Source organism: Martes martes (assembly GCF_963455335.1).
Source record: "Martes martes genome assembly, chromosome: 7".
In the NCBI taxonomy this organism is placed as follows: Eukaryota; Metazoa; Chordata; class Mammalia; order Carnivora; family Mustelidae; genus Martes; species Martes martes.
Window position 1 is genome coordinate 38,670,989 of NC_137894.1, and position 27,206 is coordinate 38,698,194.

The 27,206-nt window shown below is 47.8% G+C and overlaps 1 protein-coding gene across 3 annotated transcripts in view; it reads left to right on the forward strand.

Moving 5' to 3' along the window:
- MYZAP (myocardial zonula adherens protein) overlaps positions 1 to 27,206 on the forward strand; it is an 89,189-nt gene that overhangs the window by 28,810 nt on the left and 33,173 nt on the right. For all 3 annotated transcript variants that reach the window (XM_080808171.1, XM_080808169.1, XM_080808170.1), the window contains exons 5-10: positions 3,044 to 3,157; positions 6,135 to 6,287; positions 10,048 to 10,173; positions 11,204 to 11,332; positions 16,016 to 16,095; positions 17,566 to 17,671. In XM_080808171.1, coding sequence (XP_080664297.1) covers positions 3,044 to 3,157; positions 6,135 to 6,287; positions 10,048 to 10,173; positions 11,204 to 11,332; positions 16,016 to 16,095; positions 17,566 to 17,671 — 708 coding nt within the window. The remainder of the gene's footprint in view (positions 1 to 3,043; positions 3,158 to 6,134; positions 6,288 to 10,047; positions 10,174 to 11,203; positions 11,333 to 16,015; positions 16,096 to 17,565; positions 17,672 to 27,206) is intronic.

Genomic DNA, 27,206 nt, shown 5'->3' on the forward strand with positions numbered 1-27,206 from the left:
CAAGACAAGGAAACCAGCTGTCATCATTACTATTTAACATTGTGCCTGAGAGACTAGCCAATGGAATTGAACAAGAGAAATTAATTTAGAGGTATAAAAGTCAGACAGGTAGACATAAAACTGCCACTATTTACAAACTGCATGATTATATACCCAAAAAGCACAAGTGAACCAATGAAAAAAAAACTACTATAAAAAAATTTTGTAAGGTAGGAGGGTAAAAAAATTAATAGATATGAGCAAATAGATTTCGGTATACAAAAAACAACTGGTAAGAAGAAATAAGAGCAACAGAAAACTGTCAAATATCTAGGAGTAAACTGACCAAGAGGAAAGACATGCCATGTGCTTAGACAGGAAGAGCCAACATTGTAAGCCGTCAGTACTGTTCAGGTTAATGTAGGAATGTGATGTAACTCCATAAAAATACCAACAGATTTTTATTTTATGTTGTTTTTACAACTGGACTGGATGATCCCAAAGTAGACAGAAGATAAATATGAAGAGCTGAGGAAATTCTGGAGAGAAATGCAATGAGGAAGACTAGCTCTATTACTATTACAAGAAATTGAGAGAGCTTCAGAGATTAAGACCGTATCATATTGGCATGTAAATAAATAAGCATCCATGAAAAAAGCCCAGAAATGTACGTCAGTATGTGATAAATGTAGCAGCCTAAATGGAGGAAAATGGGCCAGTCATTATACGCTGTGGGGACAACTTATGTGATGTCACGACAGGCTTATATCTGAATGAATTCCAAAGAGATCAAAGTCTTAAATGCTGAAGGTGAAATTTAAAAGTGCCAGGAGAAAAGGTTTGTGAGTTCTTTTATACTCTTGGGATGGAGAAGGCTCTTTGTTATTCTGACATGACATCCCAAACCACAAAAGTTTCATAACTTTGACTACACTGAAATGAAAGATGTGTGCTGGTGAAAACACCAAAGTCCAATGACAAGCCCAGCCCAAATGACTTGCCCTTCACATCATAGGTAAGAGGCTAATTTTCTGAGTATTTAAAGAGTGCACAGACATCAAGAAAAAAAGGCCACAACTCAGAAATAGGCAAAATATTTGTTATAGATAACTTACAGTAATTTTTACCTATGAGCCTGGCATCCCTGTGGGGGTGGACGGGACACTGCACTAGCAGTGCTGTGGAGGAACAGGCCGATTGCTGGACAGGATGTGATTTTGAATCACCCCGAGGATGAGCAACTTGGCAGTATCTACAAAATTACTTAGGTTTCTACCCTGTGACTTAGCAATTCGGTTCTGAGGAATGTATTCTATAAACTCTAACATGTGAAATGATACACGTGTGAGCTTAGTTACCACATTGTTTGTGACAGAAACAAGACCGGAAACCTGAATGTCCATCAAGAAGGGGAAAGTAAGCTAAATAACCATTCTGCAAGGGAATACGCAGAATTTAAAAAAGAGGAGCTCAGAAAGAGATACTGAAAGATCTCAAAGATACAGAGTAGATGGTAAAAAATAAATTAAAAAAAAACCAAGATACAAGGAATTATGTACAGTGAGCTACCACTTATGTAAAATAGGAAGGGAAAATAAGTATGTTTAGCTAGTTCTGTGGGTATGAAAGCAGTTACTAGAAGGATAATTAAGAAGCTAATTAACCAGGATTCTTAGTTGAGGGGCCGAGTGGGCAGGTGGTACCTGAGCAGACGGGACAGGAGTGGTTGATTGATTTTGGTGTCTCCCTTTTATATTTTGTAAATGTTTGAACTACTTGAAGGTACTATTTTGGAGTTTAAGAAAAAATAACATTCCTCTGGTTTAAACAAGCTAAATCCTGTGAGGGAAAAAAAAAAAGATTTTTTATACTTATGATTCATAATGGTGAAGAAAAAAAGTCCGTGTATATATGACACACTTTCCAGAAAGGTAAACATCTGGAGGAAGGAAGCACGGTTGCAACAGTCAAGTTTAGCCAGTGGCTTGGCTGGTAGATGATCTGCTTAAGTAAGAGCCGTGGCCTTGATTATAGGGGTGGGGTGTATAAACAGAGCCGCCCCGCCTGGCCCATTCTCCCTGGCCTGCTGGGAGCGGTTTGGGGAGTCTTTACCAACTTGTGGAAATTCACTCTGCCGTCCACGGACACACACCAACAGCCGTAATTAAAGCCAATGGTTGGCGTTGCAGCAGATGCACACGCGAGTCTCTGCCCTCCGCTTTCCATCTCCATCTCCCACACACCCCCATTTTCCCGTGTGGGAATGGTGGCGGGAACTGTCCGTCCGCCACAGTGTCCTCCAGCTGCAGGCCAGCCCGCCTTCTGCAGCCAGATGACGGCTGCGAAGTTCCTGCTCAGTGAGCTCGCCCCTGAGCGAGAACGTGCCACCGGCCTGCCCCCACCCCAGGCCGGGCCTACTCTTCCCACTCGGGCTCCCCTGCACACAGGGCGCCACCCGCTCTGTCATTGCTGGCGGGCTCCTGTGGGTCCACAGACCCCACGGGCATCCAGCCTTGAGTGGGCCCTGAACCCTCACCCCTACTCCCCCTGCCTCCTGCAGCAGTAGAGCTCCCTCTTCTTGACGCTCTAGCTTGAGGCTACCGGAACTCTCTGATGAAACCGCATCAAACGTGCTGAACACACACGCCCTACAAAGACCACATAGCGGCAGCCCCATAACGTGCTTAAGAAGCTTGTGAGCCCCACGTGTGCTCTCTCTGTGTTGACTAGAAAGGGCAAGATGACAGGAGAAGATGTGGCAGCTGCCTTTCAGGTCCAGCTGTGCCTCTTCTCAGCCACTGGGGTGCAAATCCCTGAACTCAGATTCGGTTTCCTTCATATAAAGGGCGGGAGTTTTGGCTGCTGCACGTGTCGTGAGGACCTGGCGAGGCCCCACAGGGGAAGGCGTGAAGGAACAGTGTTCTTGTCTTTCCCCCTCTGGGCCATGCAGATGCAGGCTTTGTAACCTTAAGCTCTACTTGGACTATCAGGAGAAGGTTCTAGCCTAACTGAAGCCTGTTGTGGGTGTATGTGGTTTTGTGTAACTACCTCATCATCTGTCCAGGCTTCCCAGGCTCAGCAGGAGTATCTCAAGAATCACATCCAGACACAGTCGACAGCCCTGGACAGTTTTAATGCCACGAACTCGGCCTTAACGTCGGACTCCATCGGCCTGCAGGTACTCGTCCGCTCACAGTCAGCCTGGGTGCCCTCCGGGTGGGGCGAGCACGGCTAACCAGGTGTGGACCCTGCACCTTTGGAGAAAAGCAAGTCATGGGGTGTCTTCCGGCCATCATGCAGGATCCTTCAAGTATGGCCATGGTAGAGACCCCGCCAGGACGCTGGTGAAGGAAGTGAAAGGAAGTGCTTCCAAGCAGGGGCTCTAACCCTTTGAGTTTTATTTGTTTTCACCTTCGTTAAAATGGGGGTTTCCATCCTGAGCTCCCTGCTAGAGGCATCCCCTTCTCCAGTAGGCACCCAAGGGGTCTTAAGTGTCAGTGCCTAAAACAGCCCATCACCGCCCGCTCCTTGCAGCCCCAGTTTAGGAATTTCCACCAAGACACAGGAGAGACAGACTTAATCACAGACAGTCTGTGGTCAAGCGTGGCGAGGAACTCCCAAAGGCTGTTAAGCACGTTCGCCTAATTTAGAAATTATTTCACAAGAAAAGAAATCCTATGCATGCCAAAGGATGTCCTAGAGTACCCGACAGGGACACAGAAGACTCAGGGTCCTCCAGATGTGTGTTGTCAATCCCGGAGAATTGCTCTCGGGAGTCATCTGATTTGCTGGGAGCTCACCAGGCCTCTGCCACCCTGTTATCCTTCCACCCCAGTCCTGCATCTCATATGCAAATTAACCTGAAAGGGTTCAGGACACAGTGTTACATTCACCAGAAACAGCATCCGTTGGCTTTAGTCTCCAGACAGGCAAAGGATAGTTTCTAGCTCTCCTCCAAGTTCATTTGACTCTCATCTTTCTACCCTCTTCTTAAAGGTCTCATGGCTACTACTGTCCTTCCCGGTTCTATATAAATAACTTATCAGATAAACAGATTTCATGTTGGGATCACCAGCTGTTACAGCAGTAGCTCCAACCGTAGAGCTGGGCGCAACAGTGAGCCCAGGTGGGCGTCGTGTTCCGATTTGTCTGGGAGGCCATTTCCAGTGGGGGCTCGGAGCCTCACCCTTTTCCTGGTCCTTCTTAGTGTGTGCCCGTTTTCCCCGGCCTCAGGCATGGCCCTGCTCTGGGTCTGGTTTGTCCAGTAGCCTTGGCTTTCCCTTCCTCCTGTCATCAAGGGGGGTTGGCATGACTCCCTTTCCTTCTCTCTTGGGCATCTTCCCACTCCTGGCCAACCGGGCGGTGCTGCACCTCACCTGAGTTCAGACCTGGTTGGTATATGATCTGATTTTCTGGTTTTTCTTCCCCATTGTACTTCCACTCTGCCAGCCGCTGGTGCCCCCGGCCGCGAGGTCATCCGTTAGAATAGGGTCAGCTTTGACCCAGGTACCCTGACTGGTTTCTAGTTATGGTCCAGCCTCTTGGCCCAGGGCAGACTGAGGAGCTTTATCATGAAAAGATTAAAAATTATTGTTAAAAAGAAGCAGCAGAAAGAGAAGGAGAAAAAGGAGAAAAGAAAGGCGCCCTATTCACAGCCAGGAAATTCAAGCGAGTCTGAAGATAGTTGTGTTCTTATTTCTGCAAGACTCTGACCTCTCTCATTGGTCAGACTGGCCTATTTTCATTATTGACCATGAGACCAGACCCCTGGTTTGATTTCACAGAATGTCAGAATGGGAAGGAGCTGCTGAGATGATTTCCAGTCCCCTTGTTTTATGGATGAACAAGCCAAGGCCAGTAGAGAGAAATGCCTTGAACAAGGTGTCTAGTTAGTAGCAGAACCAAGATTAAAACCCTGGTCTCTGGGTCCAGATGTAGGCTCATGAGCACGAGAGCTGGACCTATAAAGCCCCGGGGCCTTGGAGAGGGGTGGTTGGGCCAGGTGGTTTCTAATCCCTTTACAGCTCAAATTATTTTCTGATCCTCTGCTTCCAAATGGCTTCTGTGTTTCTTTTAATATTGCTCCATCAAAAATCCTTTTTCCTGATTCAAGGAGAATGAGAGGCATTTTATCCAAAGGGGAGGCTAAGGACTTGAAGCTTCAGGGACAGATCATCTGCAAAGAGAACAAACGTATTAGAAAATGGGTCCAACCCCAGAGTTTCCCTGTCTACCTGAAAGTTGAACACGACTTGGGGAGGTGGTAGGTGGTGCCCATAACCCAGTCCCCAGTGGTAAGAATTCCGGGTTATGGAGACCATTCTCTGTACGAGGAGTTCACCAAGTGGACCCCAAAGCGTTAACTAATACCAGTGTTAATCCAATCGCTCTTCCTTCAGTGGGTGGCCGGGAGCAAAAATCCACAGGCTTTTGATGCTTGTCAGGCCCTGGTCTGAGTCCCCAAACCCTGCTCCCTGGTGCTTTTTTGTCACCACCCTTCTCTAAGACGGGTGTCACCAGCACCTCGGCCTTTGGATGGGCAGTCCGCAAACAGTGGTGACAGCCCCTGTAAGGAGAAAAGGCAACACCTCCATTCTCCAAAATGCGTTTTGTTTTTTGATTTTGTTGTGGGAATCTGAAAGTGACAGAAAACACAGAGAAGGAAATAAATACCCCCCCTAAGCCTACCACCTAGTGGTAACCTAGTATTTGGATTTTGGTGAAATTCAGCCTAGTCTTTAAACAAATTTTCTCTGCATAAGTGCATTTGAACAAATGTTTATACATTTGCCTTCTCAAAATGGAATTTGTTCTATCCTTACTATTTTTAAAACCCATTTTTTAAAAAAATATGGAACGATAACTTATGAATACTTTTCCTTGGAAAGACTCCATTTTGATCCATTTCCATCCATCCTGAGCAGTGGCGGGGTGGGTGGGCAGAGGCTCGCTGGCCACCCGGCCACAGAGCCGCAGACGTCTTGACCACTGTGGGGGGACCCGCAGCCCCTCAGACCCCAGCGTCCCCGGCTTGCAGCTGCTGGGGCCTGACCTCTCTCTCAATGGTTAATGCCAAAGGGATGTCCCAGTGCCTGACTCTGGCCACATTTACTCACATCACTGGCTCTGGTTTTGATTTCTTTTCACATCCCTAGAAAACCCTGGTGGATGTTACTTTGGAAAATAGCAACATTAAGGATCAAATGAGAGACCTGCGGCAGACCTATGAAGCCTCCGTGGGCCAGCTGCGGGAAAAGCAGAGGCAGCTGGAGGTGGCGCAGGTCGAAAACCAGCTGCTGAAAATGAAGGTAAAGCAGAGTGCCGACGTGCCCCTGAGCCGCCGCCTCGTTCCCTTTTCTCCTCTCTCCTCCCATCTTCGGGAATTCCATCTCCTTTCCCCTGTTTGCCTAGTTGGCGTTGTCTGCGTTTTTGTGGCCAACCCCACAGGGCTGGGCTGGAGGGCACTGAGGGGGTTTGTGTGTTCGCTGCTGTCAGTCCAGATTGGGGTTCCCCGTGAATACCCCCAGCGGGCACTCCTGCCCCAGCCCCAGTGGCCTCAGGGGCTGTCATCATGGCGCTGCAATCACACCCTGGGGGTGTCCACAGGCCTGGGACTCCAGAAGCTTCACTGTTTAGATTTTCTCTGATGTCTCAAGGTCTTTCTGGGTGGTGTGAGAGGAAAGAGTCTTGAGAGCACGCAGGAAGAACATCCGTGGGCGACCAAGGACTCTGGGCAGGGTCCCTCTTGTCCACCAGGCTTTGCCTGTTCCTCAGTGGGGCTTCTCCTGCCTTGGAGGTGTTAGGACCCCTTCTAGATGGGAAGCATGGATTGATCTCATACCCACTGGTAGGAGCAGACCCATGGATGGTGCCTAGAAGGCACTCAGTAAATTATTTCCTGAATCAATTTGTTCATACTTAAGTCTGTGGCTTTCCAGTCGTGTTCAACACAGTATTAGGCGGTCCTAGAGGAGAGTTCCTCATAGGCGGCAGACCCGTTTAATCAAGTGCTCTAACCAGGACACTTTTGGGACTGGAGGAGGGTGGTGCTATTGAGAATTGAGCTGGGGGGTGCACCTGGGTGGGTGAGTCGGTTGGGCATCTGACTCTTGGTTTTAGCTTCGGTCATGATCTCGGGGTTGTGGGATCGAGCCCTGCATTGGGGGTCTGTGCTTAGTGGGGAGGCTGTGTCTCCCTCTGCCTGCCCTTCCCCTGCTCACATGCCCCCTCCCCCAAATAAATAAATCTTTTTTTTTTTTTTTTTTAAGGAATGGGTTAGGGAGACAAACTGGACCATGAAGTCCCCCTCCGTGTGGGGCTACCTCACATGGGGGGAGGGGTTGCCACATTACCCTGTGTCATCACTGTGATCGTCACCCCCTGGGTGTGTGTCTGCATCGTCCCACTGGCCAGACACAACCACCCTGACCAGATGTGGTCTTTGCTTTACTTCAAACAGGGAAGCTCTTCTGTTTATGATTTCATATACCGCATGTCTGAATAAGAGTTTGGAAAAAAGGGGTGCGTTGCTGAAAAAGCCAGAAAGTACTGCTGACTTTTTCTTTTCTCCTGAGCTGGGCCTGAACGGCACTAGGAGTCCCTGCCCGAGTGTTCCCCAGACCAGGCGGGAGCGTTTCTAGATGCAGTACTTAGGAAGGCACAATGTATGGCAAGGCTGACTTCAGATTTCTTACATGAGGTGAGCGTCAGTCTTTCCTGGGTACTCCTTGGCCAGTGGAATTAATGGGACAGCTTCAACTCCATGTGGGCAACCTGCCTTCAAAGGCCTCCCTGTTTCTCTGACATAACAAAATTTTAAAATAGTGTATGCGCATGGCAGGGGAAAAATAAAGCCAAACAGTAGGAAGCTAATCTAGAAATATGCCTGCACCATTTTACAGTCCCCCCAGCTGTGTGAGATTTCTGATTTCCCCCATCCTCCTCACCAACACTTGTCGCTGCTTCACTGCGGACGGCCATGCAGGAGAGTGAGGAGGTATCTCCTGGTGGCTTTGCGTTCTCCGACAATGGATGATACTGCCCAGATTTCTTGTGCTTGGGGGTCATTTGTGTATCTTCCCAAAGAAGATCTCTATCAGAGCCTGTGCCCATTTTTAAAATTGGATATTTTGTTATTGAGTGGCAAAAATTCTTTATGTATTCTGGATACAAGTTATCAGGCGATTTGCAGATCTTTTCTCCCACTCGCTGGATTTTTCACTTTCTTGTTGGTATCCTTTAAAGCACAGAAGTTTTAATACTGAGTATTGATGAAGTCTTTCTATGTATCTTTTGTCACGTGCGCTTTCAGTATTGTATCTGAGAAACCATCGCCTCACCAAAGGTCACAAAAATTTACCTTATGTTTTCTTGGAGGACTTTTATAGTTTTGGCTTTTATACTTTTGGTTTTTACACTTAAACCTTTGAACCATTTTGGCTTAATTTTGGGATATGGTGTATTAGGTCTCCAACATCACTCTTTTGCATGTGGCTATCCATTTGTCCCAGTACTGTTTTTTTAATTAATTATTTAATTTATTTTTATTTTTTTTCAGTGTTCCAAAATTCATTGTTTATGCACCACACCTGGTGCTCCATGCAATACGTGCCCTCCTTAATACCCACCACGAGGCTCACACAACCCCCCACTCCCCCCCACCTTCCAAAACCCTCGGTTTGTTTCTCAGAGTCTTCTTTTCCCATTGAATGGTCTTGGTAGATAATTTCTTGAAATTTAATTTTTTTAATAACAGATAAATGATTTACTTAACTCAGAGTCAAATCTACAAAACACTATATTCAGAAATAGAATATCTATATCTGTAATATTCCCTTTAGTCTCTTACTCTTTCCTTCAATAGGTAACCTTTTTAACATTTTAAATTTGATTGCTTATTCTACTCAGACCCACTTCTGATAACGTAGTGATCTTTTTTCAGCCCACAACAGAATACTACAGAATTTGAAAAGCACATCTTTTGAGGTTAATTAGGATGTGGAGATCTTATTTAGAGATAAAGGTTTGTTAAAATTGATAGAATAAAAGATAATAAAACTTCAGGATCAAAAGACATTAGGCAGGAAAAGTCATTGAAGAAAGGGATTAAGAAGATAGTGAAGTGTGGACACGTTTTAGAGAGAATTCACTTTTTTTTTTTTTTACAGGGGGAGATACAGGGCGCGTGCGGGAGAGAGAAAATTTTTTTTTTTTTAATTAAAGATTTTTATTTATTTATTTGACAGAGCTCACAAGCAGGCAGAGAGGGAGGCAGAGAGAGAGGGGGAAGCAGGCTCCCTGCTGAGCAGATAGCCCGATGCGGGGCTCGATCCCAGGACCCTGAGATTATGACCTGAACCGAAGGCAGAGGCTTCAACCCACTGAACCACCCAGGCGCCCCAATCTTTTTTTTTTTTTTTTAAAGATTTTATTTATTTGTCAGAAAGAAAGCGAGCGAGCGAGCACAGGCAGAGACAGAGAGAGAAGCAGACTCCCTGCCGAGCTAGGAGCCCAATGTGGGACTCGATCCTAGGACGCTGGGATCATGACCTGAGCCAAAGGCAGCCGCCCAACCAACTGAGCCACCCAGGCATCCTGAGAGAGAAAAAATCTTAAGCAGGCTCCACGCCTAGCGCCGAGCTGGACATGGGGCTTGATCTCACGACCTTGGGATCATGACCTGAGACAAAACTGAGTCAGACACTTAATAGACCTCGACAGCCAGGGGCGCCCTAAGAGAATTCAATTTAAAAGTGGCTAAATTGAGGGGACAGGGCTGGCACTTAGCTACATTTTTCTTTTGAAAAATTTGCTCACGTGGAAGGTCTTTGTCCTGAAAGCACCGTGTGAAGTACTGCCTTGTCTTTTTCTACCCATCCGCTGTCCCTCTTCCCGCTGTCGCTCTCCCCTGAGTTCCGGCTGCTTCTGTCTCCTGCAGCAGCGTCCTGGGTGCCCTGCTGCGTGTCTGCACCTGGCCCACACGCGCAGGGAGCGAGAGGGGCTGCAGCGAGAGGGGCCGGCTCCGTGGGGCCGGCAAAAGCCAGAGCTCTGACGGGCGTGTCTTTGCAGGTGGAATCCTCCCAGCAAGCCAACGCCGAGGTGATGAGAGAGATGACCAAGAAGCTGTACAGCCAGTACGAGGAGAAGCTGCAGGAGGAGCAGCGGAAGCACAGCGCCGAGAAGGAGGCTCTCCTGGTGTGTACGTCCTAGCCGCCCGCCCGTGAAGGAACAGAGAATGTTCCAGCTGTCATCGTTGGGGGAGGGGCTGCGGTAGCAGGATTTCTGCCTGGAGGGGAGTCAGCGGACACTAACGTGGGAGAGGGTCAAGGTGTTTATTCACTGGCTCCCTCCCTCCCCCACTTCTCCCTCCCTCTCTGCATTCCCCTCCTTGCCTTGAATAGCCCCCAGTCTCTGCCTCCAAATACCCCGCTTTCTCTGGCTAGACTCTCCGGCGGGTCCCGGCTTCCATGCAGCTGTGCCCTTTCTCCCTCCATTTGCTCCTCTTTCCCTGAGATGCCCCCCTTCCCTGCCCTCGCTCCTCCCTGAGCTCCTGCAAAGCCTTGAAAATGCTAAACACGCCCCCCCCCCCCCCCGCCGCCATGCACAAAGTCTTTGCTGTTCATGAGAAGTGTCCTCCGTGTTTGGGAAGCCCACACTCTCTCTGCTCTTTGCTGTGGCCTTCTCTTGTCCCTGTTACTAGACTTGGACTGTACACCTCACATCCTGGCTTCCCTAGGAGCGAGTATAAGTTCCTTGAAGGCAGGGAGCCATGGCTGCCTTATCCTGTGTTCTCAAAGCTCTATACATGTGCTGGATGGTTGACTGAGTTGGTACTTTGCAATATGGGGGAAGGGTCTTAGCAGTCTGCATTCAATTCCAGAGATGGCCCTACTGCCCTTTGTGCTGTTGGCAAATACACGGACAATTCGAGCGCCCAGTCAAGGGAGAAATAACCTTTGCAGGCTTGTTTTTTTAGATATAAGGAGTCAGGCGGAGAAAGGAGAAAAAAGAACTGGGCCCATTAAAAAGCCACACGATATTTCTTTCTTTCCAGGTGAGAACCAGAATCACAGGAGTTCATGATACGAGTTCATGACACTCCTAGGCCCCCAGGATGTGCTTCTAGAGAGACACCATGATTTAGCAAGGCTGGTGCTGTTTGGTCCCCCAGTCGGCAGCCTCGGGTCTCCGAGGCTGTGCTGAGAACAGTGTGCTTCTTTTGCAGGAAGAAACCAAGAGTTTTCTGAAAGCAATTGAAGAAGCCAATGAAAAGATGGAAGCGGCGGAGATCAGCCTAGAGGAGAAGGACCGGAGAATCGGAGAGCTGGACCGGCTGATTGAGCGCATGGAAAAGGTAACAGACGCTGCCCTTGGCCCAGCGCCCGCCTGCCCAGGCTCCCCGCCCCTCTGGAGTCCCGGCAGGCCTGTCTGAAGGCGTGAGGCGCCCTCAGCATCCATCCCGCCCATCCCTCCAATTTGTGATTTAAACAGGAAAGACAGAGCTGTAAAATAAGGTCTGAGGTGGTCCGACAAAGTTCTCATTTTTCCTATGGTAACTCTTTCGATGCTTTAAAAAACATTCCATATGTCAATATTTACCCAAATTCATGTTTTCGCACCCTGCTTTGCTGGGGTCCCAAGCACGAAGTCCCATTTACTCACTGAGTAAGCACGCCCTATTTAAATGTTCCATCCGTACCCTGAGTGGGCCTGCATCTGAAAGGTTGGATTTTCTCGGAACATCCCCCAGTCGAGTGGAGGACACGACATCTTCTGCGGGTGTTGGGAGTGGGGTGGGGGTAGGCTGGGAAAGGCAGGAGCGCGGAAGTAAAGAAGACATTTGAGAGCAAGGGAGGAAACCGGACACTAGGCAGAAAGTGGAAAACGGGAAGGAGGGGTGGGAGAGAGGAAAGAGAAAGAGCAGGAAGGAGGAAAAAGGCAGGGCGACCTTCAGCAGGTGACAGCTGACTTCTGGGGGTGGGGTGGTAGTCTGGGGGCAAAGCTGTGGCTGGTTTCTGAAGAACGGCTCTCAGCAGCTTGTGGGTCAGCAGGACAGTGACCACCTGCCAAGACTGTGACGTCGGAGCCCCCGGTAACTCAGGCTAAGTGTCCCCCGGCTGGTGACGAGCCAGGGGTAGGGACGATGCAGGCGAGGTGAATGCCTGGGATTCCAGTGATTCTGAGGGCGGTCTCCTTATCTCTGGTGTCTACAGCGTAGACCCCCTCCGGTCTCCTGATGAGGCAAGGTGCAGCCAGGATGGGAATGGCACGAAACTCTGTGTTCTGGAGCTTCGGGGCTTGGGGGGGGGGGTTCCCATTTAGGAAATGTCTTTGTTTGGGAGGGACTTGAGCAAAGAGTCTGTTACAATGTCACCTCCCCTCCTTGGGAAAACAATCCTAACTTTCATTGAAGAGAAGAGTGTATGGGCTGGTGGTGGTCGTGAAGATTGGGCAGTGATGGCATCTTCTAGAACTTAGAGGAGCTTTCTCCCTCATTCCCTCTCCTCTCCAACTGGTCATGGCAATCCTCCCCATGGGTGACAGATTTTCCGGCCACATACAGGCGCAGAGTGAGCGGGCGGCCTGGTTTGGGTAGGAAGCCAACTTCCTGCCTGTGGGTGGCTACAAATACAGTTTTAGAATTAGATAGTCCTAGGGTTTGACTCTTGACTCTCTTTCTAGTTCTGGGCAGTTACTTTTCCAAACCGAGTTTCCTCTTCTGTAACATGCTGGTAGTAAACATTCTTCCACTTAAAGCTTTGTGAGCAGTAAAACAAGAGAAGTCCATACACAGTGCCAACCCGGTGCCTGGCATTTTGTAGTGGCTCAAAAATGTGGGCTTTGATTTTTATTTTGTTACAGACCTGTCTAGGTGTCTGCCCCGAGTCAGCTTTTTTTAGCTGGACTTTTTTTTTTTTTTTTAATAGCTTATCTTCTTTGTACCCTTGGGATTCTCAAAGTAGGTTTTTCCCCACTGATTTCCATGCAGCGCCTGTGTGAGAGGTGATAGGCGGAAGGCCAGGGAGGTGGGAAGGCTAGCCCTCCCTGCCGGCATTTGTGGGATACAGGATGTTCCCCAAGTTCTGTCAGCTTTTTCTGTAGCAAATCAAAACATCAAAATGTATTGTCCTTTCTCTAAATCCTCTTTTCCATTTAGGCGAGAGATAGGTTTGCTTTATTCCACTAGGATTAGGTGTTCCAACTGACGGCTGCTTCTCCCTCAGAGATCCTTCTTTCGGAGTAGGAGAGAGAGCAGTTGTCTCTCACCCGCTCTGCGGACTGCGTGTCCCCACGCATGAACGGTGGCAGTGTGGTATCCTGCCTGCACCCATTTTTGGATTTTCAAAACACTTTTTTTTCCCCACTGATTAGTAAAAATCTCCTAAGGAGTGTGATTGCTCAGGGACCCTGCTGCAGAAAAGGTGACAGTCTGTGCTTGGGCGGTGTGTTTGCAGGCATGTACAAATGCAAGAAATTACTGGGTAGTGTGCATTCAAGATTTGTTGTACTTCCATTTAGGGAAAAAAAAATCGAACTTTTAAAGTGTGTGGGGGGGGGTGGGGGCGCCTGGGTGGCTCAGTGGGTTAAAGCCTCTGCCTTTGGCTCAGGTCATGATCCCAGGGTCCTGGGATCAAGCCCCACATCAGGCTCTCTGCTCAGCAGGGAGCCTGCTTCCTTCTCTCTCTCTGCCTACTTGTCATCTCTGCCTGTCAAATAAATAAATAAAATCTTTTTAAAAAATAAAATAAAAAAATAAAGTGTGCCGGAAGTGAGGCCTTTCCCTTTTTTAGAGGACTGTTTTTGGGGGCATCTGCCATTGGGGGTCTCTGAAAGGTCCATCACTATTACTTCAGGGCTGTTGTAGACTTCCAGCCAGCCGCGAACTACGTGAGGACAGGGGAGCCTCCTACCCAGGTGGGCTGTAAGGCTGTGTCTTTGTTGGAAAGATTTAAGAACAAAAACAGATCCCCACTGAAAGTTGGTCTTCCCTCATGAGGCTAAATCCATCGGTGGTAATTTATACTCTTCCTGCGAGAGCGGACGGTTCCCCCATCTCTTCCTCCTGTTCCTTGGGTACCTCAGCTTGTAGCTTCAGCAGTGATGGGAGTTAGTGTTTTAGCGACCGTGTTTTCAATAATTTGGCGGGAAGAGTTTGTTGGGAGAATTTCTGAGAATGATGATGAAGCGCAGGAGTACAAAGGGTCTAATGTAAATTAATCACCCGATATAGTGAACAGGGTTTGATAAATTTCATTTGAAGGAAATCTATGACACCAAGGTCTATAATGTATTTCTAGAGTAATTTTGGTTATGATAGGTGCTACTTTTTTTTTTGAAGGTTTTATTATGTATGTATTTGGCAGAGAGAGAGAGAGAGAACAAGTAGGCAGAGTAGCAGGCAGAGGTAGAGGGAGAAGCAGACTCCTCTCTGAGCAGGGAGCCCCCGCATGGGACTCGATCTCAGGACCCTAGGATCATGACCTGAGCTGAAGGCAGACGCTTAGCTGACTGAGCCACCCAGGTACCCCTGGGTGCTACACTTTTTTTAATTAACATATAATGTATTATTAGCCCCAGGGGTACAGGTCTGTGAATTGCCAAGTTTACACACTTCACAGCACTCACCATAGCACATACCCTCCCCAATGGGGTGCTACACTTTTATTAACATTTTCCACTTTGTCCAAGGAAATAATAGTCCATACTCTTATATTATCTTTTTGGATAAACTCTAAAATTTGGATATATAGAGCAAAGGATACAAATCTTAATGGATAGCTTGATATATGTGCTAGTTTCCTATGGCTGCTGTAATAAATCACCACTGTGAGTGGCTTAAAACAACCCCAGTTTATTGTCCTATGGTACTGGAGATCCGGGAAGTGCTAAAATCAAGGTGTGGGCAGGGCTGGGTCCCTTCTGGAAGCTCTAGAGGAGAGGCCATTTGCTAGGCTTTTTTTTTTTTGGGAAGATTTTATTTATTTATTTGACAGAGATCACAAGTAGGCAGAGAGGCAGGCAGAGAGAGGGGAAAGCAGGGTCCCCGCTGGGCAGAGAGCCCGACATGGGGCTTGATCCCAGGACCCTGAGATCATGACCTGAGCTGAAGGCAGAGGCTCAACCCACTACTACCCAGGCTCCTTGCTAGGCTTTTCTAACTTCTAGAGGCTGCCTGCGTTCCTTGACTCGGGGCTCTAGCTGGCAGCTTCGAAGCCAACAGTGTAGCATTTTCCAGTCTGTCTTTTTCTGGCTCCTGCCAATAAGGGCCACCTGGATAATCCAGGGTCATTTGGCCATGTTAAGACCCTTAACTTAATCCCACCTGCAAAGTTCCTTTTTCTGGGTAAGGCCACAGGCACCCAGGTCTCAGACCTTAGGATGTGGCCATCGCTGGGGGGCCACCCATTATTCTGATGGTCACAACACGCTTTTACAAGGGAACCTACACGTGTAACCACCACCCAGCTTAGTATATAGGGTATTACCCAAATTCCAGAGACTCTTTCCTTGATGACGCAGAAATTCATCAAGAATTTTGCAATATCACAGGCCACTGACTGAGGAGTATGGATTTTCATTTTCTAGAACTATAAATTCTCACAAGATATCTGAACCTAGGTTGATGGGATACTTATTCATTGACCTATTAAAGATTTCTTTGTTTTTATTAGAGAGAGAGTGCACACAAGCAGGGGGAGAGGCAGAGGCAGAGAGCAAATCCTCAAACAGACTCCCCGCTGAGCATGGAGCCCTGACATGGGGTTCGATCTCATGACCTTGAGATTGTCACGTAGGCCCAAACCAAGGGTTGGATACTTAACCGACTAAGCCACCCAGTCGCCCCATAAAAAGAAACCTTGAATGGCTTTATCCAGGATATTTAAATGCAGACCAGGAGCTTTGGCAATTTCGAGCTTCGGTTGGACTCTGGTGGGTGGGTGCGTAGACCCCACTGGGCGTCCTATAGACTTGACCCCAAGAGTGCTGGAATCACTCGATATACATGCACTGATTCAAATATCGGTATCTGTTTCAGGAACGTCATCAGCTGCAACTCCAGCTCCTGGAGCATGAAACAGAAATGTCAGGGGAAATAATGGACTCTGACAAGGAAAGGTAAGACGGATTCCCTTTACCGTGTAACGGACTCGGGTGGTGGAAATGCTGCGTTTCCATGGGCTCAGCAGGTCCTCGCATTTTCCTTCCCTTGGTCATCACCATCGCAGACTCCTACATGTTGAACATCAGGCTGAGAGCTTCTGCCCCGGGGCCAGTTTCTCCGGGCGCTCACAGCCACGTCTTGCAGCCCATGACTGGTTGGTAGAGCAGAGAAGCACCCTGCGGGCTCTCTCGGGTGCAAAAGTTCAGTCTCTAAATGTTCTCCATGACCTTCAACTCCACAGGATGCACCTTGTTGATGAGAACACACATCATCTGTGACTAAATACCACTGCAATGGAAACTAATTTTAAAATGCCTTTTTTTGTGTGTCCAGACATTGTTTACTCAAACCTGGCCTTGTGCCCTGCCTGTGGGCATATAAAAATCTGCATCAAAAATGAGGGGGCGGTAGTACCTGTCTCCCCCAGAAATCAGAAGGCAGAGAGGTTGTGCACCGCCCTCTGCTGAAAGAAAGCGAGGTTGGGATGATTCGAGCAATTTGAACCAGCTGCTTAATTTTGCAGCTTTGCTGAGATTCCTTATCTGCAAAGTGAGAATTCCTTTTAAAGGGGAGGGGGTGACCATGAGTGCTGGTCTCATGGGGTCATTAACTGCGAGGGAGATGGGGCGCCTGCTGCCTGCCATGTGGTTTGTGCTGCAAAATGTCTGTTTCCCTTCCTCTCTGCGACTTCGGACTTCGAAATCTTCTGTAGACTTTAACGTAGCCTGGCAGAGAGGGAAGGGGTAAGCCGACCGCCAGACCCTGTGTCCCCAGCTCCATTCCAGTGGCCCCCAAGCACTGAAGAGTCTGTCCGCTACTTCCTCTGGTCTCACCGAACTGAGCAAAGGCCGAGGGTGGTTTGTGCAGTGCTAAGACAAAATTTCAAGTGTCTTAGGATGCAGCCCCATCTGTTTGGATGCAGAGAAGGTCTTTCACCGTGTTTCCCAGTTTTTCAGAATAAATGATGTGTAGACAACTGGAGTTCCAGATTTCCCAGGACTCAGCCCCTTGGTTTCAGATAGTGGGTTGTGGTCAGAGACTCCCGCCTCCTCTGTTTTCCGAATCGAGGCGTTTGACTTGTATAAATGTATAGTGTAGAGTATTATATTAACTCATGGACAGAGAGCCCCCCATTCTGTACATGGTGCCCCCCCAATTCCATTTCAGTCCCTGGAAAGTAGTGTTGCTGTCCTTATACAAGGTGAACCTTGCAAGGGGGAACTTGAGTAAAAGTCCTGTGCTCCTCCCGGGGTGGGTGGTTGACAGGTAGTGAGCCCCCCCCAGGAGACTCATGGAGTAGGAGGCATGCGAGGTGGGGCAGCCTTTCCTGTTTCGGGTGAGGCTCCCTTCCACCACGCCTCGGTGCTGGCGGGGCTGCTCTGGTTGAGGACCCTGTGCCTCACTCTGCTCCCTCACTCTGTCAGGTATCAGCAGCTGGAGGAGGCGTCGACCAGCCTCCGGGAACGGATCCGGCACCTGGACGACATGGTGCATTGTCAGCAGAAGAAAGTCAAGCAGATGGTTGAGGAGGTAAGCCCCTGAGAGAGGTCACGGGCCAGGACAGCTGCCTGTCTTGGGGACCCGTCAGCCCTAGAGCTGGCTCTGCCTCTCAGCTCAGTTCTCAGAGGCTCACCAGCGGAGGTCCTCAGGCTGCTGTCTTCATGGCCCAGAGGGAAATTTCCTCACATGTGCCACCTCCGCCCACCCCCGGGGACTGGTGATCATCCCTCTAATCAGATCCAAGTGTCACAATTAAGAAGGCCTGGAAGCCATTCTGTAAGCTCACTGGCCTTCAGAGAGCTGTGATTCCCCAGGGGCGTGCCTACTGCTCAGGGGAGCCCCCGGTGTTTCCTTCAGCTCAGGTGTCTGCACGTCCTTGCACCTGGCTGCCTCTCTCCCAGGGACCCTGTCTTTTCTTCCTTCATTCTCTTCTCCATCCTTTCTCTCTCCGTCTGTGGGACATCCGACCAAGTTACATGTTTACTGTGTGCCGGACATAGCTTACTTGTCTGTTTTTCTAAATGGAAAAAACAGGTAAGTTGAACATTTATATTTCTACCAGAGGAAAAAAAATTCTTTCACTTGTGTTACTATAATCTGTCTCTCTTTCCCGTGGTGCTCAGTAGGAGAAATCCCACACTGTAGTACAGTGAGTCACATATTCTTGTATCTTTCTTGCTCTATTAATACATCTGATAGAAAAAAAAGAACAGTTAGTCCTAACAATGTTATAAAGTCCCTATGGTCTAACTCTCTCTCGTGCATCGAGAGGGCTCTAATTTAATTAAATGCTTGGTTGGCAGTGGAAAAACTGAAAAAAACACTTTCCTTATATTAAGCACTGCTCTGAAAAGTTATCTGTTAATGAATTATTGAAATTAAAAGCATGCCTACTGATACATTACACATGTAACAGACAAAGAGAGGATTAAAATATGCCTATTAATCTCTAAAATGTTGGCAATATTAGTGGAGCAATATTAGTGGACTGTGAGTTTGGGGAGGGGTACTTTCTTCTCTTGTTGGATAAATATACACATTAGGTAAAATCCGTTGCCTAAATAAGAAATGCAGTCATACCATGCTGACTCCCGTGAGTCTTAACGCTGGCGCATCTGCGAGTGTCAGAGAGCAGAACAGAAGAACGAGGAGACCCTCTGCACTCCCACTGCACACCCAGGCAGGAGCCACAGTGACGGGTGGGTCCTGCCCAGTTAGCGACACAGGCTATGCATCAGGAGCGTTTTTGCCCAGGAAAAGCCTTGCTCCGTCATGCTTAGTTAGCACCTCAGGCAGCGACGGCTGTCAGATCGTAGCTTTTCGGCTTCTGAATCTCACGCACAGGAACTCTAAACAAGGCTGTCCCCGTTTCCCCATGTGCCTTTGACTGTGGAGCCCTGCATTTCTTCCAGCTCACCACAGCGAGGTGGTGTGCCCTGTTCTTAGATTTTATCTTAGAAAACCAGGGAGCAGAGCCTTGTACCACTTGGCTTCTGTTTCGTTTATTATCTGTTGGGGTTGAAGATTGGTTCCTAAGTCAGAGATCCTTCTTCCAAAGACACTTTCAAGTGGTTTAGGAGTCTCTGGTTTCTAATTTCTGGAATAAAACAGAGAAACCCATTTGAGGGGAGCCAAGGGAAATTGATATATGAAAATAGAGAAGCATATAAAGATCACTGTCCATGCCTGCCTTTTCTACCTATGACACACCGTCTCCCAAACAAGCTTCTCTAAGTCCGGCCGATGGGGTCTGGAAGACACAGTCACCAGAATGAAACCGCAGGCTGAAATGTAGGGTGGCTCTGTCATCAGACTGAGCACCACCCCCAGCTGGGTTTCCACAGTGCATGGGGACCAGAAAGAAAAGAGGGACTTTCTATTCTAAGTTTTAGCAACTACCTAAAACAGTAGTAAGAAGGAATGTGTTTTCCCAGCATACCATGCTAACTTACACCACAAAAGGATGGTTTACACTTTCAGTTGCTGCAGCCCGTGGTGTGAGGAGATTTTTTTATTTTTTAAGTTGCAAACATTGAAAAGGGGCATCGACCAATAAACACATTTGGAAGAGCAGAGTCAGGTTGGAAAGGAGTTGAGAGCTCTAGTGATTCAGGGAGTGACTGAAGGACTTGGCCAAGAGATGGCCAAGGAGAGGCATGAGAGCTGAGTTCACGTCTCAGAATGCCTTTTTTTTTTTTTTTAAAGAATTTATTTATTTATTTGACAGAGATCACAAATAGGAAGAGAGGCAGGCAGAGAGAGAGAGAGAGTGGAGGAAGCAGGCTTCCTGCTGAGCAGAGAGCCCGATGCGGGGCTCGATCCCAGGACCCTGGGATCATGACCTGAGCCGAAGGCAGAAGCTTTAACCCACTGAGCCACCCAGGCTCCCCAGAGATTTTATTTTATTTTTTTTAAGATTTCATTTATTTGTTAGAGCACAAGCAGAAGCAGAGGGAGAAACAGGCTCCCCGCCAAGCAAGCAGCCTGATGTGGGCCTCGATCCCAGGATGCTGAGATCATGACCCAAGCCAAAGGCAGCCACTTAACTGACTGAGCCATCCAGGCGTCCCTGCTTTCTTGTTTAGCGTTTTGAGGCAAGGCCAGGCCACAAGCCCTGAGTGGCATTTGCAAAGAGGCAAATTTCAGCTTTTCATTTCGCATGAAGAAAACATTTCTAATATCGGCTTCCCTGGGAAGGTAGTTAGCCCTCCCTCACACGTACATTCCTTAGGACTTGTGCTAGAAGCTCTTTATAGAAAGTCTGCGTTATTGTCTGCAGGGCTTTGTGATCTTGGCATTATCATTCCTTTGCATAAGCAGCACAATTAGCAGATTGATAATGTCTGACTTGAGAAGTTCATTTTTATCTGTGACCTTCCACGATCCAGATATTGGGACAAACTTGACCTAGAAATAGAGGCAGACTTTCTGTGTGGCAGATGTTAGGGACAGTCTTGCTTCCCGCACAAGAAGTCTGAAAGCTCTTGCGCGTGCTGGCGTCACATTTCCCAAAGGTGGGGAGCCAGTCTGCACCCACTGCTGGCGTCATTTTCGCCATAATGTCTACGAAGAAGCTTTGTTTATTGAAATGATGGGCTGCTTTTTTCAGCTCAAAACTGAAAAAGGGTGTTACTGAGGTTCTTGGAATCCTTAAATGTTAACCCCTGTATTTCCTTCCACTTTGAGTAGGACATAGTTTCTTAATAATAATACAATGAATAAAACCCAGCCAGCCTCCGTTTCGCAGTCATTGGCCCAATAAGGCCTTGACTTTCAGTGTGCAGGATGGGCTAACCGCAGGTCGGTGCAGGATGGGCCCTTCTCAGTGAGGGGTTGGTATACCTTTTATGGGGTCGAGTTTGAAGCATAGTATCTTATGTGACGTGTGGGACCAGATACCCGCAGGTAGATCTTTCTAGCAAATTACATCTCCTTTTGTGGTCAATGTCAGGGATTGGTTACCTCCCTCCCATCAGTAGTTCTTTTAACTGGTTGTGGCTCTGACAAAAAAACAAAAAAACAAACCCCCAAACCAAACCAAAACAAAAAAACAACAAAATGAGCCCATATATGCCCCTTTTATACTTTTAAGGGTTTGCCACAAAATATAGAGGGACTGAAAATAGCACCTGTGGGGGAAATGCACTGGTCTGTGGATTCACCAGATAAGCACCAGCACTTTTCTCTGTGCCTGGGGCAGGTGTGGTCCTGCCCTTCTGGGTCTTACCATCTCATGTGACCTGCCTTCCAGACTCCTCTCATATCGGCTTCTCTCGTCTGTTGGAAAGTCTTGTTGGGACTGGCGGTCCTTCGTCTGCCTTTGTCTTGAGTCAGGCTGCATTCTTAGCTTACCTTTCAGGGAATCCAGAAATGGGGAGGAGCAAAAGTCTGGGCGGAGCCTGACGCCAGATTCGTGTCTCCCCGCCCCCTCCGCCCCCTGGCAGGTCTTTCACACCTCTTCACCTGCTCTCACTCCAGGCAGTCCCCTGCCAACCAAAGCAGCTTTCCTGCCAAGGAGAAAATTACCTGGAGGAGAAAAGAAATTCCTATTTGCTCTCTGAAAGGGGGGGAATCTCACATTTTTGCCAATAGGCAGTGATATCATTCAGCTGACTACACGGTAATTTCAGAGAGAGCTCCTTGACCTTCTCCGTCTTCAGCCTTAGGAATCCTTCCAGTTTACCACCTCCTTTTCTCGCTTCCCATTGCGGTCTCCGTGGACAAAGGGGTTCTTCCAGCAGGATGTGTCTCACCGGGTGTCCTTACAGTGGTAGAGGAAACCGATCTGGCTTTAAGACTCTTCTTTTGCAGAAAGCCCTTCCATTTCCACGTGTCCCCCTCTGTGATTTAGATGTTTGATGAGTGCAAAGGTGGACGGAATGGGTTTTCCTGTTAGTGCTTCTCCATCCAGGCTGCGTGTTCAGCTCACTCGGGGAGCTCTAAAACATGCCAGGCCTGGCAGTTGGCAGTGGGAGGAGGGTGCTGGGCAGGGCAGGGGTTAGGGTATTTTTTTTTTTTTTGTCTTTTTGTTTTTTAAGCTGCACAAGATTCCAGTATGCAGCCAGGATGGAGAAGCAGTGCTCTGAATCTCTACAGTAGTGGCTTGGGTCCCCACGTGGGGTCTCTATGTGTTCATATGTTCAGCCTGCCTCTCTCACAAGCTGCTGTCCCTGAGCTGGAAAGCTGGCAGTAAGCTGGGACTGGAGTCGTTACGGCTCCAGGAAAGAGGCAGGGAGACCACTGAGCAAGGACCATGAGCAGGGACGCAGAGAGCTGGTCCCAGTGTGTGACCGTGTGGTCTTGTCAGGGGATCTAGCACTTGCTGCCAGCCCCATCGGGAGAGGGTGCTTTCACAGCCCACGCTTCCTGCCATACTGACCGGTGGTGTCCAGATACAAAACCTCCCAGAGCCTCCCCAGATGCATCTAGAGAGATGTCCCCAAGGTGGTAGGTGGCACACATTTGTGAAATAACTAAACTTAAGGGCACAAAATCTAGTCCGCCTAGTGGCCTTGGAAACTGAGAACCTGCCACTGGCAAAGAGACCAGCAGTGGTTCTCAGGGATCCTCTTCCCTCATGCTTATGGGTATGGGTGTTAGGTCTTGCCATGGTTTAAATTCCTTCTGTCTATCCACAAGACCTTATACTTGGTCCCACTGTACCTATTTATTTATTTATTTATTTTAGAGAGAGAGGGAGAGGGCAAGCACAAGCTGGGGGAATGGCAGGCAGGGGAGAAGCAGGCTCCCTACTCAGCAAGGAGCCTGATGTGGGTTTCGATCCCAGGACCCTGAGATCATGACCTAAGCTGAAGGCAGAGGCTTAACCGACTGAGCCACCCAGGCGCCCCCCACCGTACCTCTTTAGAAAGAGAACACAGGACCTTGTTGAAATGATAGCTGCTTCTCAGGTGCAAAATGAAGCAGAACAGTTTGGCAATTCCTAGGAAATGAACTTGAATGTATTTAATTATCATCCTTTTGGGTTTTTTGTTTGTTTTTTGTTTTGTTTTGTTGGTTTGTTTGTTTTGAGAGCCATTTACATAATGCAGCAGTTTCGGGGGAGAAACAACCCAGATTGGAGAGAACAGATGAGGAGTAACTTTTCTGAGAGCTGCGGTTTGGGTTTCTGGTTTCTGGCTCTTCTTGAGCCAGTCAGCAAAGCAGGGCTTCTCTTCTCCTTTTTTCAAGTTCCTAGAACTTACCCCCTCGGCCCTGAATTTGCAGGCATCCCCTGCATTAGACACCTAGGAGAAGTGCAGTTAGAGACCTTGAAGGGTACACAATGAGAGGCGGCAGAGACGATGGACATGAGCCAGGACTTGAGAATCCGACCTGCGTTTACTAGCTGTGGAAGCTTCAAAAAGTTGGTTTTCTTGTTTGTAAGATGGGGTTAATAACACTGTCCATCCAAGAGGATATTTTTGGTAAGAGTTAAATGAGATGATGCACATAAAATACTTACAGCATATTCATCAGAGCATAGGAACTACCCAATAAATACAAGCTGCTACTATTATCATTATGGGTGGATGGGATCCTGCTGTGTCAAGTTAAAGGAATTAAAAGCAGAAGTAGCCGAGTTGCTTTCTTGACAGACACACACACAGCTGTCCTCTGCTTTGGGAGTCTTATGAGCCAAATGGAATCTTTGGGAAGGCTTCTCTCTCCTCTTTTTTTTTTTAAAGATTTTATTTATTTATTTGACAGAGATCACAAGTAGGCAGAGAGACAGGCAGAAAGGGGGGGGGACCAGGCTCCCCGCTGAGCAGAGAGCCTGATGTGGGGCTCGATCCCAGGACCCTGGGATCATGACCTGAGCCGAAGGCAGAGGCTTAACCCACTGAGCCACCCAGGCGCCCCTTCTCTCTTCTCTTCTATGTTCCATGCTCTGTTCCATCTCAGCCACCAGTCCCTTGAGTAAAATATTTACACACAAGACAACTAAAACCTTTTTACATTCTCTCCAGCCCAAGAATATTCCATTTTAAATGGAGCAGCCGTTTGTTAGCACTTAGGTCGTTTTAAAACTACCGTGTGGTGTGCTGAAATGTACAGCACAAAAGGACATTTCTGCCCAGTTCCCTGTGTTTAGGTGATTCAGAGCATCCCTGGTAGTTCAGCCAATGGGGGGTAGGGGAACGGAGCCAGAGCACTGAGCCCACAACCCTAATCCACTCAATTCCCGTTTCCAGATCATGTCACACGAGCTCTTCTCCAGATTTAGTCTCCGGTTCTTTGGAAGATGATAAAATGGTAGCCTGGGTTGGAAGCAATTCCTTTTACTGTTCGAGATTAGAAGAACACTTGTCCTCTGCTGGGAAGAGGTGGCATGTCTCTCTGTGATGAGCCGATGAACGAAACGGAAGGACATGCTGTGGAAAGGAAACTGACCACGTAGGGCTCTCATTTGTGAAAACACCACACACCCTCACCGCCACTTGTCCAGCCTCACGCTGCAGACTCCCGAGAACTCAAGGGATATTTTTAGAAGCTTGGGTTTCTAGACCTCAAACAAAGAGCTGCTGTGAAAAATAATACTAAAAAATAATTCAGGAACTGCCAGGTGGAGGCTGGTTCTAAGATCTTGGGAAAGGAAGCCTCCCTTCTGGAAAGCTGCCGAGGACACCTGCTAAGGCTGGGATGCGGGCTTGAAGAACTCGAGTGCTCCGGGAAGGAAGTGTTTCCCACCAGATCACCCCCACGTAACACGGAAGCAGCCAAGCGTCCGTGTGGTTTGGTTATATTTGCATGTGGGAAGTGGCCCTCAGGTGTCCTCTTGGAATGGAGATCCAAAGCGCTAGTCAACGTAGCATTCTCTTTGTTGAGGCCGGGTTTGGTTTGCTTTGTATCTCCATGGGCGTTCTGCCCATATAGACAGTTCAGCTAACTTCGTGGAAAGGAGAGGTCTGTCTGAAGGAAAGAGACATGTATTTGGTTGAAATATATTGAAGTGAAATATACTCCATGCCTGCTTCATTTTTATAGAGATCTTCTTGAGACAAGCCACAGGGGCTGGTCGGTCATTAAAACTTTACAGTGTTACTGAAGACTGGTAGAGGTAGCAGCGGCAGCCGTGGTGGTAGTAGTGCGTGGGTTAGCCTGATGAGCTGGCAGCCTGGGCTGAGGGAGTGGCTTCATTAAGGGGCAGGGTGTCACTTAGGCACTGGGTGGGTCTCTGCCCCCACTTCCCCGTGGCAGAGTTGGCAGGTAAATGGTTTCTGTCAGTATTTGTCTTTGGTCTCTCATTCAGGTGCTTCTGCCCCATGATAGCAAGTAGGCAGTGGATGGTGAAGGAAGCCTGGGATTCTTAAGGCTACGGTTTTGTCCCTTGGCCCCTCACATCCCTGCCCAAAGGAGGAATTACTCAGATGTTTGAAGCAGAATTTATTTAGAGTAAATAAAAACGTTACAGTTTAAAATTTTCCCGTTCAATGTATTAGTCACTTCTTTATTTTGAAATCTTAGACACCTTATCTAAAATGTGATGTTTTAAGAAGGTATCAGAAAGCTCGCCGTGTGTGCGAAGCTTTTCTTTCCCTATCTGTTATGGAAATATTGCAGATTTCTTTTATGACACCTGCTGATTAATATATTCAGGATATAAACTGTCTTTTTAAGGGAGGAGGTCTTTTCTTTGTAAATGTCACTGACTTCACCTTCTCTTTGTTGAGATTGTTTGCGATTGGCTGTGAAATATTTCTTGGAGACCTGGGTGTCTATGTTCTACCCGTAGAGTTTGTGAGGTTGCACTCGTGTTCAAGTCCCTATCAGCTACTGAAAGTTTCTCGTGCTTCTCGGCCATGTATCTAGACCTAACATTCCCACATTCATCCTCCTATGGGGCATATGATTAACATAGTTTTTTGGGGGGGTGGAGGGGCACAGAAAACTGAAACTTAGACTCTTAAATAATAAGTAGCTGGCAGTCTCTCAGCAAATGATGATGGTGTTGGGGCCACAACAAGATCTTTGGCTCCAAAGCCAGTGTTCCCTCTTTGCTTCTTATTTTTGTGTATTTTTAAATTTGAAAACAAATTGCAATATGGAAAATGAGAGAGAATAGTAAAAACAAAGACCCAGGTACTCTCCTCTAGAAGTGCCAAAATGTTAACATCGTGGCATATTTCAGATTTTTTCCAAGTAAAATAAAAAAGTAGAAGGAGGTTCTTTTTATTCCTCTGGTCTTTTCCCTTCTTCCCCACTCCCTCCCACTTCAGAAGCCATTTGGTCTCCATCTAGGCCACGTTTTGATGTTTTTACGACATACGTATGTACCTATTATCAGTATTTAGCCCCATGTATGTGTTTAAAAATGTATGTCCATCTTTGTTTATAATCTCCAAGTAAGTAGATTTTATTGTATAATGCATTCAACTTACTCTTTTCCCCAGTTCTGTTTTTGTTTTTCTTGTTGCTGCCTATGGAGCTACGCTATTTATTTTAGTGGATCTCTAATATTTCATTGAATTAATGTAATGTCATGTGTCCTATTGATAGATGTTTGACTTGTTTCCAGATTTTTATTCTTTTACAAACAATGCCAAGCAGTCTCTTTGCTTCTGTCGTTGGGGAGTGTGGCTGGAGGAGGACCTGCTTCGGCCTTGGGTCGGCACAGTTTTCCCTTCATTAGATACGGCCCAGTTGGTCTCCGGAGGGTGCGCCCACTTCCGCCCACCAGGAGTGTGGATTTCCCCACATCCTCACCACCTCTTGGCGCTGTTGGACTGTAATTTTAGCCGGCTGTGACATAGTACCTCTTTGTTTTGATTGTAATTTGCTCCAGCCAGATTACTGCTCATGGCTCCGGGTGCCGCTGAGCATCCTTTCATCAGCGTGTTGACCATTCAGGCTTCCTCCCCTTTCCTGAGCTGGTTGTTTCTATCTCTTGTGCACTTTCCCATGTGGTGATCACTTCTGCTGCTGAATTGTCGGAACTCTGCATACTGCGATACTGATCATTTGTCACAGTGTTTCTTCTCCCAGCCAATGTGCTTCTTTATGTGTTTCTTTGTTTATGGTATCTTGTGTAAGGCACACATTTTTCATAAACTGGCTAATGCTT